General features: G+C 41.4%; 1 protein-coding gene across 2 annotated transcripts in view; it reads right to left on the minus strand.

Annotated features, from left to right (window-relative positions):
- nell2a (neural EGFL like 2a) overlaps positions 1–18,497 on the minus strand; it is a 209,590-nt gene that overhangs the window by 58,296 nt on the left and 132,797 nt on the right. For both annotated transcript variants that reach the window (XM_060914646.1, XM_060914647.1), the window contains exon 16: positions 16,201–16,296. In XM_060914646.1, the coding sequence (XP_060770629.1) occupies positions 16,201–16,296 (96 nt within the window). The remainder of the gene's footprint in view (positions 1–16,200; positions 16,297–18,497) is intronic.

Raw genomic sequence — 18,497 nt, forward strand, 5'->3', positions numbered from 1 at the left:
GTCTCCCCCACTGCTTTCTGTCGCTCTGACTGCGTCACAGTCACTGTTGCGCTGATTGGTCAGAGCGTTGGCCTATACGCACAGAGACAGTTTGAAAGACAGCGGTTTGTTCCACCCCCACCCTTCAGAAATGTCTACGGATCGAGGCCAGACTAAATATTCACATTTAATCTGGCTTGCCAGGCTATACCGGTACAGTATCGGTACTGTAGCGCTTCGCTGTAGTGTGGACAGATGAAGCGGTTCTGTATCGATACAAATATAATGCACATGCACAGTGAACCATTCCTACTTCTTCGCTGTCTTCGCTGAATAAAATAGTGAAGAATGGAGATTCGTTTTCTTTGTTTCTTTCTCAACTGCCTAGCGCGTTTTATACGATTCAACTGAATAGATGACCACCAGAAATACAGACTGTACATTGACAACAAAAAGCACACACACGTTGTTTCATCCGCCATATTCTCGGAAGGAAGTTACTCGGTAACCATGGAAACATTTCGCGCACGCGCATTTCAACTACCGTGAAAGAAAACCGCAAACATTTCTTGTTAGTGTGGACAGATGCACTAAACTGTACCGGTATACTTTGTATCGATACAGTTATACCACTATCGTACCGGTATATATGTGAACACAGCTTTAGTTTCCTGTTTTCTTGGTGATTATTAAGATGGAAAGCACACACCTGTGTTTTGCTGAGGTTAGAGTTCAGGTACCATTGTTTGTAGGATGTAGAAAGAGTGTTTAGGACATTTGATAATCTTTCTTCAATTGTGAACAAAGAGCCTGACTGTGTGGCAATGCAGAGATCATCTATATGAACCTGCAGATGTTCTGGTACTGTGGTTGATCATTTGTATTTTAAACAACACTGGAGCCAGCACTGAGCCCTGTGGGAGTCCATTGTTCTGAACTCTCCACCTCCTTCACCTGCCATCCATTTCCACAAAGAATCACCAATTTACAAGCAGTGACTCTATTATGCAAACCAGAGTATTGTTCCAAACTCTTTGGGCCACTTTTAGCAGAAGTTTCCTGTGGTTCACTGTGTCATAAGCAGCTGTGAGTTCAACAAAAAATGCACCGGTGATTTGTCTGGTCTTAAACCCATCCTCGATGTATTGTGTCAGGTTCAATACCTGACTGCAGCATGATTGTCCAGGTTGGAAGCCAACTTTGTCAGGTGACAGTTGTTCTTCAACAGATGGAACTAAGCATGCCTATGAAAGTTATGTGAGATTGTGAACAGATTTTATTGAGGTCAGTGTACTTCTAGGTCAGTTCGGCAACATGGAAACGGCTGTAGTGGAGGCTAACCACACAAACAACATTTACGCACCTCCTACATTTCTGAAATGGTGTATATGCACCTCTAAACAGAGTATACACAACTATAAGCTTTGCTAGCATTAGAATTTCATATTGTTCTACAAGTGCAAGCCATAGTACAGTATATTCAAAATTGCGCTGCATTATCAGCATTTATGTGAACTAGACTGTGTGACCAATCACCAGAGATATTCTTAGAGTATCTCTGCCAATAACATCATCTCATGCAAGAGGGCTGTGTTGGGCAAGTTCAGACTTAACAAGAGCTAGGTCAAAGTTCAGTTCACACATTAAAATTAACTAAATCATGTTCATAGTTCACAGTCCCAAAAACGAGTTAGCCTAGTTCACGTTCATTTCAGGTTTTTCTAATGAGCTGCTCCAAATCCAAAGTGAAATTTTTGATCAGCTTATTTCACCTACAATTAGAAAGCTCCTGGAGTCTACTTTATTGATATAAGCAAAATCAGTAGCATCACAACCAGCGCATTGGAGTGTACTGCCATAATACAACACTGGTCAAGAGAAAGAACACGCAAGAAAATTGAGATGATCGCATAATAATTTTCCAAAGTGTAATCCTGAGACATCGTAAAACATCGTATTTCATATCACCGTATGAAAGCTAAATTTTTGCCTATTGGGCGGCATGTTGGTGTAGTGGTCAGCACCGTCGCCTCACAGCAAGAAGGTCCTGGGTTCAAGCCCAGCAGCCAACGAGGGCCTTTCTGTGTGGAGTTTGCATGTTCTCTGCGTGGGTTTCCTCCACAGTCTAAAGACATGCAGTTAGGCTAATTGATGGTTCTAAATTGACCATAGGTGTGAATGGTTGTGTGTCTCTATTGCCGCTTTGCCACTACAAACGCGGCTGAGCCGTGCCGTGCCGAGTCGAGCTGAGTCGAGCTGAGCGGGGCTGTTGGAGTTGCATTTCGACTACAACCGCGCTGAACCGTGCTGGCTGGAAGTGGGTGGACACATTGGGTGGAGTTAGTGAAAGTGGGTGGACGTCACGTGATGTCGTTAAGCAGCGCAAACAGTGACATCAGTGACAGTGGCGGAACAAGTCAGAGCCGGGCCGGGGGCGGGGCAAATTACCGGGCCCTTTATTAAAGCTTATCATAACATCATTTTAGGCTACAAAATGTCCGCAACTGCGGTGTTTACCAATTTCAACACTACCGGGTGCAACTATATGTTATTTAGTACATCAAGTCCTTCAAACGAACATGTAACTCAGAAACAAAAAACATTAGGATACTGTACATGGCTCATAATAAAACATCAATAGCCTATACTGCGCGCATTATTTGAAGGGCATACGAATGAGCGCTCAGAGGTTGCAACGGTGACAGGAAGAGTCAGAAATAAAAGGAGGGCGGTGCAAACCTCACTGAATGCACTGTGTTTACCAATTTCAACACTACGGGGTGCAACTATGTTATTTTGTACATTAAGTCCTTCAAACGAACATGTAACTCAGAAACAAAAAAACATTAGGCGACATACTGTACATGGCTCATAATAAAACATCAATAGCCTACTGCGCGCATTATTTGAAGGGCATACGACGAGCCTTGCGCTCCGCGAACTCGTCCACGATGCTCTGTATGTCACTGATTCAGTGATCTTTTAAGCGGTAGTCTCACGACCCGAATAGTAAACAATAAACATGGAGGACATGGAGTCGTTAGTGTTGCTGGTCTTGGTGCTGTGGCTTGTTGTCACCGACAACGCCAACAGATACTGGCAAGAGCGTATAGATGAGGCGAGGCGCATAAGGCTTCAGAAATTCTCGTAATTCGTAATTCTTCTTCTTCCGGGTTTGCGGTGTTTACAGATCCCAGCGCGCTCGCGGGGCGTGTGTGGGCATGTGAGGACACTCCTCCTCACCAATCAGTGCACAGGGGAGTGTCTGCTCACGCCCCCAACCTCAGTCGGCACGGTTTGGCTCGCTTCAGCCCCACTCCAAAACGGTGCGAGTTTTAGGGGCTAAGCAGGGCTGAAACGAGCTGAGTCGTGCTGGTTTTTGGTAGTCGAAACGCGAGCCGTGTCGGGCTGAAGTGAGCTGAAGCAAGCTGAAGTGAGCTGAAAAAGTGTAGTGGAAAAGGGCCATATGTGTTAGCCCTGCGATGACCTGGCGACTTGTCCAGGGTGTACCCCACCTCTTGCCCATAGTCAACTGGGATAGGCTCCAGGTTGCCTGCGACCCTGTACAGGATAAGTGGTTATAGATAATGGATGGATGGATTTTTGCCTATAGATAGTTTTCACTAACATCACGGCATTCCGGGGAACGCCCTCCAGCCGCCATATTGTGGGGCAAACAAAGGACCATCGCCATTACCGGCTACGTTATCTCGGACGAATTTATAAAGTTATATAGTCAGTTTTCTAAAATAAAGAACAATGTCGGCAAAATCAAGCAAATGGAAGTATATAGATACATTGGACGACATCTCACGACAACGGTATGCAGCCAAACTGTCCTTGATTGGGGGAATTGACCCCTACGAAGTGGACAAAGATGCATTTTCAAGTGACTATGCAGGGCTGCCATCCATATCGTACCCTGATATTGTGAACTATTTCGTGAATAGTAAAAGCGCCTACACACTTGACGACCTCAAAGCATACAAGTCGCTGGAGTCATACAATTATTTTGTCTGTGGCTGGGTCCGTGAAGTCCACCATATAAAAACAAGTGACAGTCGTGTCCTAATTACAGCCAAGGTATGTAACCATTGGAATTTTAGAGCTCTCAACACTGCATATAAATATATGTGTGTGTATAATATCGAGTTGATTTAAGACTATTATGAATACTGTGCAATATTACTTTGCATCGGAAAGCTGCGCACATTTTCGCGAAGCTGCGCAAATGTGCGCAGCTTTCCGATTCACTGTTTTTTTCTCATCCTTATACTTCCTATGTTTCATGGACTGTAACGGATTTGCTTATTTAGTAATTTTAATACAGAATTTACTTTGAAATTATAATCAGACACTCCAACGCCCCCCCTAAAAAAAAATCGAATCTGCGCGATTCAGCTGTGAAAAAGGAGCCATCCGCCAAAAGGCGCGCTGTTTGCATCCCTGCACAGAATAGACCTAAAATGTTTTTCAAAAATGACCCTTGCGTGAGTGAAGTTACAAGTGTCAAATAGAAACGTGACAAATGAGCGATATTAAGTGTACATTACAATGTAAACGTACACTCAGCGGTTCCAGTTGGGCATTCTCAAGAGATTGTTTACACAATGTTTTGGTTTCCAAAAACAAACTTAAACACAATTGATTGTTTATTTAAACAACTTACCACTTATAAAATGATCGAAGCAGACTTTGCTGTGTTTGGAAGGCTGATAATCCTTGCGGTTGATTCTTGCAAGCCATAGATTTCTCCTTTGTATGCTGAGTTTCTTTGTTTGCTCGCCTTCGTGCTCCCGTACAGTGGGAATTCCATAAAAGCTCCGCTTGACGTCATCATCTGACCTATTACGACAGCCGTGAATACAACAGGTGTGCACCATTGCTAGCTTTAAATAGCCTGCTTGGGTTCTTTTGAAGACTTTGTACTCGCGCGTTACAATGTGTGCTCAGTGACCCGTACGGTAAGCTTGACCCGCAAGATGGCCGCCACCAGGGAATCCCCGACTCTGTGACGTCATGTGAAAACTATCTATTATCCCTACTTCTGGTGTGTGTTTACGTTCATGTTCATTAGTTGCAAACCAATACATTCACGTCGCCATTGGAGCTCTGTAGCATACAGCACTATGTGGTTAAAAAAAAAAATACACCAAATACACACACACACTTTACACGTACTTTTTTTGAAAGTTGATTATGCGAAACAAAACACCCTACTTAGGTACTACTACACTACTATACAAGCATAATTACTCCATTTAACCAGTACACAGGGATTCACTGAGCAGGTCATAAATGGGGGAATAATGTCACCTGGTACAGACAGCTTATTAGCAAGCCTATTGCAAAAAATCATGTTACACTAACTTCATTATAAACAGCATGACCTTTAGCTATACCTCTGCACATTCTTCTATCTCACTCAGGGTTATTTGGCTCTGTGAGTGCTGTAGTCAGTCTCTGAACTCTCTATTTGTGCATCTCTGTTTCTGTGTGAGTAATTGGAGGAGCTTCTGAATGGGGCTTTAATGAGGTACATTTGCACAGAGCGGCACTTTAGGTCCCAGCCGTTATTAAGGCAAGTAATTACACAAATCTCCAGGAAAACCAGGAACAATCTATACAGAAACCAAACCAATGTCTAGAGCTTACAGTCAATAATAGTGTCATGGCAATTGTGCAAACAGAGAGAGAGAGAGAGAATTATCATCTTTTATCATATGTTACAGATGGCAAACTTTGGTAAAGTAACAACGTTTAATACATTAGAAAATTTTTCTTAATATCAGTATCAGAGAATTAACAGATAATATGACACTGGATCTGTTTGCTGGATATTCATCTATCACTTCTTTTTAGGACCCCTGTTATTTTTCACACTACGTACATCAGTTTGTGATTCATTTGGTTTTCCAATTTCCTTATTTGGGCATTATTTCCTTTTCTTATTATATCTCCTGCTGTCTCTTGATTGATTTCATCTGTTCCTTGGGTCCTGCCAAGTTTTTGTTTCTCCCCCAGTTCTTTGGAAGTCTTGCATATTTATAGAGCAATCCTAAGCTAATTCTAAGCCAAAAATGCTGAAAAATCGAATTTAGTTTTTCTGCCAATTACATACTTAGATATCTCTACTTTTTGTATATATACTGTATATCTCAGCAAAAAAGTAGAAACATTTTATTTCGGTTACTTTCTAACTTTACCTTGGCTATCTGCAGCAGTAGTGCCTCAAAGGTTAAGGCCCTGGTTTGCAGATCAGAAGGTCAGAGGTTCAAGCCCTAGCACCGCTAAGCTGTCACTGTCGCTTGTCAACTTGAGCAAGGCCCTTAACCCTCTCTACTCCAGGGGTGTTGTATCATGGTTGACCCTTTGCTCTGACCCCAGCTTTCTAATAAGCTGGGATATGCGAAGAAAAAACGAACATTCACTCTGTTGTAATGCATATGTGACAAATAAAGGCTTCTTCTAAATGAGCTGTGTCAAGAATGTGCTTTGAAAGAGTCACTGCAAATCAATACCAAGTTCAGACTGATCAAATTTCTACCCTGATCACAGTGGTCTCTTCCAGGACGTCAATGTCTCCATCTAAAGTACACAAGGACTTACTGACTGGCTTTAATGTATGGAAATTATGTAAATCATATGCTATGCCCTTCACAGCACCAGATCTCAATACAATTGAACTGAAGCTATGGGAGATGTTGGATCGATATGTTAGCGCTCTCCACCACCATCATCAAAATATCAGTTAAGGGACTATCTTTTGGAAGAATTGACTTCATCTCCAGGACAGTTACATAAGTGACCTAAAACCTTTACATTGTTATTTTTTTTCCCTTTAATTTTCACCCATTTGTATATAAAAGCTTAGAAAGATACCACCTGGGCCAAAGATTAACAACATTCAAGCACAAAACAGCAATGGTAATCAGCATGTATACTCATTGAGATAAAGTACACTTCAAGCTTTAATGTTTGATTTTGGGCTCTTGATTTGCACTACACATTATTTGTGCAATTACCTTAATGTAAAGCTTGAAAACAGGCTGCAATACTTTGGAATCTTATGAGTTTCCACATCTCTTGTTCTCAGAGTACAGCACTAAAGAGTGCAGTCTATGCATTATACAGTGCTCTATGCATCATTACCCAAGAAGCAGACTGCTGCACTACAAGCATGCATATGTGCTGAAAAGTCCATTCCCTGGAGAGTGTTATGCCATGCTACTGGCTGTAACTGCAGACTAACACCTGGGGAAATTACCTCATGACTACGACTAAGCAAAAGGTTTGGGCATGAAGAGAAGAATAGCACATTTTAGTTCTGTTTGCAAGTCCAGTCTGCAATACATGATTTGATCAGATAGATACTTCATAGTTCTGTGTGCATAAGGAATTTTTTTGTATCCATTAAAAAAAAACCCGCTCAATGCATGTCAATGAATGTAGCATTAGATGGAGTGATGCGTTTTGGTGTGTGTCTTAAAGGGAAGGAGGTACCTGGGGATGAACCCAGGTATCCCATGTATACTTATATAATCATTCTCTCTCACTTGTTCTCATAGATCAGTATACCCGGTCATCCAATAAAAAATAGTTACTCAGAAATGTACTTCTGCCAAAATGCACGCGGATATGCAGACTTATCAGCCAGGAGAAAATGATCTGTCCAAGACATTCATGCCAGTGGTAAGAAAGCTAGAAGAAAAAAAAAATAACCACAGTTTGCAGCACACATCCCGAGCTATACGATCCAGTGCTAAAAATATAAACCAAGTTCACGGTGAGCCACGGCCTGCGTACTCTGTGTGTGTGTGGGTACATGTCTATCGGATTATAGCGCAAAATACATACCTTTCACCTAACATCAATCTTCATTCACAGACAGGCCTGACAAGACAGCAAAGCACATCACTGTACTTTCTGCTATATCATGAACATAGTTTAAGCCTACTATTTCTGCGTGTAATAATCCTTCCCTAGTATTCCACTGTAGAATAAGGTGCCATTTTCCCTGCAGTTCTTACCAACATTCTGCCTCTGTTTAAAACTACACTTTGTATTTGCATGGTGATTATTTCTTTTCTTTTCAGTTTTTTTCATTTCATTATAAACACTACCTTAAAAGTGTTCATTCTATCCTTGTCTATGTATTTTTCTGCCTCTGTCTCAGAACTGTTGCTGTCAGCAAGTCCCAAAGGTGTTCCTAAAAGCCAGTGCAGAGCTGCTGAGAAAGAGTGAAAGCATTTCGATGTTCGTTCCTCCCGTAGCCCCAGCCTCCATTATTTTGTCGCTGCTTCTCTCTGTACATTCCCTAAACTATCAACCCAGTTAATACAAATGAGAAAACCTCTCTGATTATTCTCGTTGCAAGCCATTTTCCTGAAAAAGTAAACGCAAAGAAACACAAAACATCTCCTAAATGCTTTGACACATGTGACAGTCAAAATCAGTTGCTTTAATTATTATGCACAATTTCTATCGCTGTTGGATGCCGGGAGACATCAACACACTCCAGTGCATCAAAGGCACAATTAAATAAGCAACCGCAGCATGTATAGAAGACACATAGTGATTCATAGCTGACATTTGCTATAGTGCTGTATTGTAATGTTCTTTCCAGTAATGCCCTCACTCTCCATGGGCATCTGAACTGTGTCTCTCTTTCTTTTTCATCATCCATCTATCTGTCACACTCTTTGTCTGTTTGTCTGCACAACTCACCCACTGAAAAGTTCAGCATTTGAATTCTATGACTTTACACGTTAAAATAAAAAGCACTTCACTGATTAATGTGTACAGCGTGCGAGTGAGAAGAACGGCTGTCAGCATAGTAACAGGTTCATGGGGACTCTCACACACACACACACACACACACACACACACACTACTCTACTTGTACAAAGTTAATAAATCTCTATTTATCATTGCACATTTTAGAATTGACTCACTTTCAGTAAGCACTTTATCCTGGTTAGGGTCACGGTGAAATTGGAGCCCATCCTAAGAACTCTGGTAGTGAGGCAGGAAAATATCCTGCATGGGATGCCATTATATACCATAATACACACACATTCACACACCCAGAACAAAGGACAATTTATCTTGGTTTACAGTTATTTAGCACAAAAGTCTTTTAGCACAAATCCAAAGTCTTTTAGCACAAGTTCTAAAGTCTCTTAGCACAACTCTAAGTTCTTTACCACAAGATCCAAGAACACTTAATCTTTATTATGAATACTTACTGATCATGTTTAAAGATGTTTGATTTTTAATGAAAGTTGCCAAGATTCCGATAGAAAACGAGCGAATGTATTTCCCCACTCTGCCATCTTGAAACCATGGCGGTTTTGATGTAGCCCATATGTTACTCACCAATCCTCCCTCCAAATTATTTAACACAGCATGTACCCTGACAGTACACCACTACAGCAAAACTTCCAGGTTTGTTTTGTCTTTATTAAAGTGCTATGCTTAAATTATATCATATTTATTATTTACAATTTGCTAATTTAATCAACTGTGGGTGGTAAAAGAGAGCAACTGGACTTGCTTGAAGATTCTTGAAGACGTTTCACCTCTCATCTGAATGGATTACCCTAACAGGCAATCCACTGATCATCCTAACGACTCTCAAGGCCATTCACAACCAGCCCCCAGTTGACCCACACCAACAGGATGACTCAGGCTACATCCACACGACATGGCAACGAGATTTTATTCAAAAAAATATCGCGTCCACATGGGCAACGGATCAGTAAAATATCAGGTACATATGGCAACACAACGCTTGCTGCAAACGATGCAATACACATGCCACACCTCTAGGGGCACTGTAAAACGGTCCCATCGGAGACACCAGAACAATAGAAGAAGTAGACGCATGCGCATAAACCCCTTCTTCTACCCGGTGTGAAGCACTGTCAGGAATAAACACACAACAAGAAGATGGCTGTGACTACGCGAGGAAATCGTGCCTTCTGTGTGTACAAATTAGTTTTATTAGTGTGCATACTTTTATATAACTTAATTTTCTTATTGTGTGTGAACATTTTGAAAAGCATTTTTATATAATTTATATAACTTTTTATATTGTGTGTGAACATTTTGAAAAGCAGCCTTATCCAATAAAAAAAAAGAAATTCAAGAAATGGTTCAGTTACTTGTTTATTTAAAAGAAAAGCTGTATACAAAAGTGAATGCAATAAAGTGGTTCATACAAAACAGCGAGAGTGCTGCTTGTTCTAGTCATGTGGTTGTGACGTCATCGTAAACAAATCCGTTCTACTCATCCAGACGACTTCGCAACGGCGCCGTTGCCAGATTTTTCCACTCTGGAACCCGTTCTCAAAAAATATCGTTGTAGGGCACCCAAAACGCCGGTGCCGTGTGGACGCCAGGCCGAAATGATAAACAATTTTATCAGATTCAACTGAATCCGTTGCCGTGTGGACAGGGCCTCAGGCTACATCCACACGACAATGGCAACGAGATTTTTTTTTTAAATATCGCGTCCACATGGGCAACGGATCAGTAAAATATCAGGTTCATATGGCAACGCAACGCTTGCTGAAAACAATGCAATACACATGCCACACCTCTACGTGCGCTGTAAGACGGTCCCATCGGAGACACCAGAACAATAGAAGAAGTAGACGCATGTGCATAAACCCCTTCTTCTGTAGCATCAGCCACATAAAGTTTTGATTATTAATCAGTAGCATAAAACGAAAGATGCGGAAAGAGGAATGAATGGGGGTAGATGGAAGCCGGTACGCCAACATTCTGATATCCTCCAGAATTCTTTAATGGTCCGGAATAAATTGAATGCTACACGTTGATGGATTACTTTGTTCTTCTACACCCTTTTTGAGGAATGTATTGTCGGACTTAAACCAACATCTGCAGAGGTGAGATCGCTCCTTTTTTTTTTCCTATTTTTGCTGGCGGGATTGTTTTTGTTTTTGGAAAGCGCACGGGCGGTGCGTGGTTTGGTTATACTCAGTACTTCCGCAGTGTTTGGACTAAAGACTCTGCCCTAAGGGCTATTCTCTCTCTCTCTCTCTCTCTCTCTCACTTTGCACCATTACACAATAAATATTCACAGTGAAAATATTTTGTAAGCGCGTTTCATGAACCAAGTTATAGGATTTGTTGACAACTCGCATCGAGTTCGTTACACTTCTACCCGGCGTGAAGCACTGACAGTCATGTGGTTGTGACGTCATCGTAAACAAATCCGTTCTACTCATCCAGACGACTTCGCAACGGCGCCGTTGCCAGATTTTTTCACTCTGGAACCCGTTCTCAAAAGATTTCGTTTTGGGGCACCCAAAACGCCGGTGCCATGTGGACGCCAGGCCGAAACGATAAACAATTTTATCAGATTCACCTGAATCCATTGCCGTGTGGACAGGGCTTCAATGACACCTTAGATGAGCTTTTCATCCATGAGAGGATAAATACCTGATGCTCCCTACCAGTCAGACAGAACTGAAGAAGCCTTTCGGATGAGAGGTGAAACGTCTTCAAGAATCTTCAAGCAAGTCCAGTTGCTCTCTTTTACCACCCACAGTTTACCATGACCTGGATGACTGAGAATCTTCACAGACTAATTTAATCAAGAATGAAAAGTCAAGCGAAATTTACAAGAGGATAAGAGTTTAAAGAAAGCTTTTTGTTTGCTCTTTATTTAAAAAAATTTTACAAAAGAAAAAAGGTCGAAAGAAAGGAAAACTATGTACAGCTATTTCAATTATTTTATTAAGCTACTTACATTTTAGATAATTGCTGTGACTTCTAAATGCAAGAGAGTGAAATAATTACACTTGAAACAACAGCAAAAAAAACCCTGATAATCAATTAAACTGCAGGTGCCACTAAAAATGCACACAATTTAAGAAGTTGGAAGACATTAATTTCATTTTTTTTATATCAAGATGAGTATTCTTTTATTATTATTATTATTATTATTGTGACCATAATCCAGGGTTGTGCTAAAGAACATAGAGTTGTGCTAAGAGACTTTAGAACTTGTGCTAAAAGACTTTAGATTTGTGCTAAAAGACTTGCACGAAAAGACTTGTGCTAAATAACCGGATACCTTTATCTTAACCAATCCACCTACTGCCATTTTTGGAAGGTGGGAGGAAACTGGAGAGCCCGGAAGAAACCCATGGGGAAAACATACACAAACTCCATTTTGACAGGAAGTCAAGCTCAGGATTGAACAAGGAACCCATGAGCTGTAAGGCAGCAATACTACCTGTTGCACCACCACACCACTGTTAGAGTGATTAGTATTACTGGATTGTGCAGAATGATCCACATTCAGTGTTAAGTTTCAAAACTTGCATCAATGTTTAATAACGAGATGGAATGATGTGGCCCTTATGGCCTTTAGGAGGGGACTTTGTGTATATCTGATCACTGGCTAAACATTCCATAACAAATCAGCTACACTACACTCACTTATTGAGCTCTCCATATGTTTGGATAATCTTCTTGAGCATCGCAGGTGGGTTGAGTCACTCATTAACTTCAGTCGAGTGTTCAAGCTCTCCTATCAGTGTGCCCAAGCCATTGGCAGGTCTCAATTCTTCTCAAGCATAAAGGCAACAGCAATACAAAGACAGTCTCTGCTTGTATTGTGGAGAACCGCTCACTCCTGTAATCAAAGCATGAGTGGCAGTCTGGAAGGCTGATGTGGTGAGTGTGATATCTGAAAAATTGGTTTCTCATCCATTTCCACTGTCTGCAGGATATTTCACTGATTACTGTCTACTTAGATATGGAGATCACCACCACAGCTATATCTACAGCTCTAAAGATTCAAGCCCTCGAGGAAAGACCAGTGAGATTAGGAACCATCACACACACACAGACACACCACTTGATACCTCCTCTTCACAGTCGGGCCTGAGGCAAAAAAAACCCCCAAACCCCAACCCAAAACTGCCCCTTTATCTTAGAACTCTCATGGCTCCAAAAACACAACCCTCACATCAACTGGGAGGCCCTATACATTGTTGCATGGTCTGACTCCTGTACCTGATCATGTATCCTAAAGCCCCAGTTGCTACTAACCTCCACTTCAGTGGAAAGTCCCTCTAACTTAGCCCAAGTAGTGATTCCTGCTCAATTTCAGAGCCTGTTAGAGGTCTTTTTTAACAGGGAGGTCCATGTTGTTCCTTGTTCCCTTACATTATTACTATGACCATGTGACTGTACTAGTACAAGGCACAGTATCACTAAGATGAAGACCTTACCCACTATCCCCAACAGAATTCAAGGCTATGGACAAATACATTTCCAAAGCTTTCAACCAATGGTATATCAGGTCCCTCTAGGTCTGTGTCCTCATCAACTAGTATATGGTTCACAATAACATGATGGTAAAATTTCCCTAATCCCAACATTTTGGACCATCAGCTTTAGAACAAGTAAAAGTAACAAGTACCATGCTAGAATTATGCAGTACAATATAACCTTGCCTGAATCTGATGTGGCGATAAGTGGAAGACTGCAATCAACGCTAATTAAGGACATTATGAATATTTAGTAATGAACTGTGGCTTGGTAAATGCCCCTTCTCTCTCCCAGGCCTTTATTAATGATTAAAGGATGATTTTGCAGAGATGCCAGATCACTTTCTTCGAACATATGTTGATATTTTCAACTATCTATCGACTTCCTTTCTTTATCTGAGCATGTCACATATGTCAGGATTTTACTTAAGAGACATTCTGGAGAACACTTTATTTGTCACGACCAAGAAGTGTAAATGACACAAGCAAAGGGTGTAATTTCTAAGTTACAGCATTAGCCTGTAGGGGTTCATCATGGGTGACAAACGACATGAGATAATACAAATCTGACACCGGGTTAAAAAGGGCAGATTTATTCAAGCTTACATTTCAAGGTAAATTAGACTAAACCCTAAAGTAACCCTGACTATAAACCTACCTTCTAAATGTTCATTTTACCTGATGCCTAAACCTACATTTCAAACTAACCTAACACTAACCATAACCAACAACAAACATTTTTTAAAAAACATATATTTAAGTAAGGGGTGGTGTAGTGGTTAGCGCTGTCGCCTCACAGCAAGAAGGTTCTGGGTTTGAGCCCAGTGGCTGACAGGTGGCCTTTCTGTGTGGAGTTTGCATGTTTGCCGGGTGCTCCGGTTTCCCCCACAATCCAAAGACATGCAGGTTAGGCTAATTGGTGGCTCTAAATTGACCGTAGGTGTGAATGTGAGTGTGAATGGTTGTTTGTCTCTATGTGTCAGCCCTGCGATGATCTGGCGATTTGTCCAGGGTGTACCCCGCCTCTCGCCCATAGTCAGCTGGGATAGGCTCCAGCTTGCTCACCGACCCTGCACAGGATAAGCAGTTATGGATAATGGATGGATGGATATTTAAGTAAGAACTAGCCTGGGTAATTTCATAAATTGCTTTTGACACTTTTCGCAACGTATGCACAACACAAATATATGCAAGTCACTAGTAAGCATTACAAAAATATATAAAATTGTGTATGTGTGAGAAAACAGAGTCTTACAGAGAGTTTTCTATTTTATGGTGGCTTTATTGTATTTGTACAGTGTGTGGGTGTGGGCATTCCTTTTTATGCATTTCTTCATCCATTAGAAATCAACCCTGATAATTAAGAATGGTTTCGCATAAAATCGCAAATGACTCTTCTCCTTAATCTACATATACGTGCACAGTCATTCCACTACACACCTCATTAAAATATAAATGCAGGCATTTTGTTATAAAATAAAAGCGTGCAGTAACACACGAGTGACAAATTCACTATAAGTCACTCACCATAAGTAAAGTTACAGCATGTATTGTAAAAGAATATTAAACCAAAGAAGCTTAATAAATATAAGAACTATATTACTTGTTTTCTCTGAATAGCAACTACTTTACACTGCTTATAATAAAATGTTTTTAAACATTATCATTAGCAAATTTGCTGAATAAATCCCATATCGTATGACTTTTTAAAAACTATAAACAGCAAAAGTAATCTGTTAAAGTAAAAAGGCTGCACTGTGTGAAATCATTTTTATAGGGTTTTGTTAAATTCGCATTTCTGAGACATTAAATATATACTATGTGTTGAACAAGCAGCTGAAATTGTGTGCTGCTACAGAAATGTTATTTTTGTCCCTATCATTAAAATCACATGTCTGAGGGTTCTCCAGAAACCTAAGTGTCTATCTCTGTACTCTGGGAATGATGGGGAGGACAGAAAAGCAACTGGGCTTCAATCGGCTGCTGCACAGAGTCACATCGTAAAAAAGGCTCCTTTATGTGGAATCGATGCAAAGCTGGATGAGTAGGAGTGTCCTGGTGCAGAGACATGCCATATATGTGCATGTTTCTCGCTGCAGCTTGCTTTTGTCTTAGCGGTGTTCAGCATCTGCTGTTACTCTTAATTACCCATAGAGGAGTAGCAGCACTGCTGCATTATACTGTATAACGTTGAGATTACATACAGTCTCAGTGAGCTTTTAATCCATGTTTTGATTCGAAGATCCCTGCAAACTCAGCCCTTCTCAGGGTAATTCACAGCTAGATTAGATGTGAACAGAAGCAACTTTATTACAAAAAGTCAATAAAAGCGTGTGGAGGATGGATTGCAAAATGAATCTGAATCTATTTAACAAAGCAGAGAGTCTCAAATGCTGAATGTTATATGATGCAGCTTTCCAGCTGCTCTAAAGGTGAGCAGGAATTAAATCCTGATTCTTTTTTTTTTCTCTTTCAGCATGTGGAGTCAAACAGAGATGAAAAGCCATGTGTAAATCAAATTTCCTGTGAAATCAAATTTATAAACTGCAACAAATATAGTGTCATAGGTTTGAGTTAAATTAGACGAGGAGTTTTTGTGTGATTATCATGGTATTTAGGACAGAATGGTCATACTCCGAGACTTGAAAAAAGAAAACTGCCAAAAAGTATTTCTTTTCCTTTTTGCTTTTTTGTTTTTTAACCCCATGCTAAGACCATTGCACAACTCGTAAACTTCAACAACTTTTTCTGGGACACACTAGTAGCAATGGAAAGTTCCTTAGTTTCACTTCATCATACCAATTTAGATAGTGCAAATGCAAGCAATGACTGCACAATGTGAAAAATGAGAAAAGGTAATGTAGTAAGAGCAGGTTATAAGAGCATTCACAGAACAGCAAGTACCTCTTACCTGTCTCACACTTCAGCCCAGTGAAGCCCTGTGCGCACACACACATGTTGGGAGAGATGCAGGTGCCGCCGTTCAGACATAGACCATCACACAAGGCTAAGGGTCAAACAGAAGTCACACACGTCAAGCTTAAACTGAGGCCATGTACACACGTAGCCGGGTATTTTTAAAACCGAACATTTTCCCCCCCTCCGTTTATAAAAATGTTTTATCCACACCACCTCGTCTTCGAAAAAAATCCCTTCCACACATAACCGAACATCTGCGTTTTCAATCACATTCATAAGCATTCCAAACCTGTAGATGGCATTATTTCCCCAAATCCTACCCCCTAATCACATCGCCTGTGCTCTTGGAGCAGTAGTTGGGCTTCTAAAATTAAACATGTAAATAGCACCTGCACAATAATTAACGCTTTCAAGGCACTACTCCGATCCATTACTCTTTAGCTAGCCGCACACTACGCCGATTTTCAGCGTACCGAGCCAACTGAAGTCGCGAGTCAGGCGTAAAGACTAGTTTTCGATGGTACCGACTCATCTCACAGCCGATTCGAAAAACTAATCGGGAGCCAGACTGATCGGCGAGAGTCGCTAGCAATAGCCAATCATATCTTTCGCATATAACACGTGACATCATTAAACACAATTTCTAGCGCGAGAAATACGTGTTGGTAGCACCTAATGCAGGTATATACTGTAATTCCACAGACTGAAGCTTTATCCATAGACACAGTGGGCTGGAAAGCCACTCTGCTCAAGTTGTGTGGCTGAATTCCAAATCGCTTTAACTCCCCTATACAAGTGCACTATTTAAGGTTGGGAATAATAGCTCATGCAGCCTAGATAGTGCGCTACATATTCCATGTTGTGTCATTTGTAATTCAGCCTGTAGCATCTTCAAGTGTTGGATTTAACAGTAACTATATCCAATAGCCAATCACAAAGCTATTAAGTTGTCACGTGTCGCTTCAATCGCGACTGCACTCGTCAACAGTCGGGGGATATGTGCGTGCCCTGTCGGGAGTCGGCTCTGAAATGGGTCGGTTCGGTACCGCGTGGATCGCCGTAGTGTGCGGCTAGCTTAAGTCCATGCTTAATCTGGCTTCTGCAGTAAACAAAGGTCGCACGTTTGACGTCAGGGCAGATTTGTTGTCATTTTTTTGGCGCAGATTGTGACGTTCGAAAACGCAAAACTCCGGTTATCTCTGTCTACACGAAAAGGCATACACGGAGTTTTCAAAAATCTTCACTTTGCCCGGAGTTTTTTTAAATATTCGTTTTTGATGTGTTTTCATGTGGATGACAGGCCAAAACGTAGAAAAATATCTTCGATTTAGCAGATACCCGGCTACGTGTGGACGGGGTCTGAGACTTACAAATAAATTTTAGGACTATGAGATTGATAGTCACACATAAATGGTAGAATGGATAGACGTACTCCATACTTATGAAGCTAATGTTAAACAGAGGTGCATTTGTTCAATAATTTCAGCAATTTCTTCATTTTCAACCTAATTTCTACCTGCTGCCTCTTTACAGTGCCTTGCAAAAGTATTCATCCCCCTTGGTGTTTGTCCTATTTTATCACGTTGCAAGCTGGAATTAAAATGGATTTTTGGAAGGTTAGCACCATTTGATTTACACAACATGCCTACCACTTTAAAGGTGCAAATTGTTGTTTTATTGTGACACAAATAATAATTAAGATGAAAAAAAACAGACATTCCATGTCCCAACAGCTAGCCGCTGTGTCCGGGGATCAGGTCGTCGAGGCCCCTGCCTTCGACTGCCACCCAATCCACACTGCACCAGTCCCCTACTGCTACCTCTGTGGGTGGTGAACCCACAGGAGGTCGGGCCCACGTCACCTCTTTGGGCTGAGCCTCCCTGGGGAGGTGTTCCAGGCATGTCCCCCCGGGAGGAGGCCCCGGGGAAGACCCAGGACACGCTGGAGGGACTATGTCTCTCGGCTGGCCTGAGAACGCCTCAGTGTTCTTCCCGAGGAGCTGACCGAGGTGTCTGGGGAGAGGGAAGTTTGGGCTTCCATGCTTAGACTGCTGCCTCCGCGACCCGGTCCCGGATAAAGCGGAAGAAGACGAGACGAGACGAGAAAAAAAACAGAAATCTGGAGTGTGCATACTGTAGGTATTCACCCCCTTTCATATGAAACCCCTAAATAAGAGCTGCTCCAACCAATTCACTTCATAAGTCACATAATTAGTTGATTAAGATCCACCTGTGTGCAATCAAAGTGTCACATGATCTGTCACATGATGTCTGTATAAATCAACCTGT

Source organism: Neoarius graeffei, chromosome 2 (genome assembly GCF_027579695.1).
Source record: "Neoarius graeffei isolate fNeoGra1 chromosome 2, fNeoGra1.pri, whole genome shotgun sequence".
NCBI lineage: Eukaryota > Metazoa > Chordata > Actinopteri > Siluriformes > Ariidae > Neoarius > Neoarius graeffei.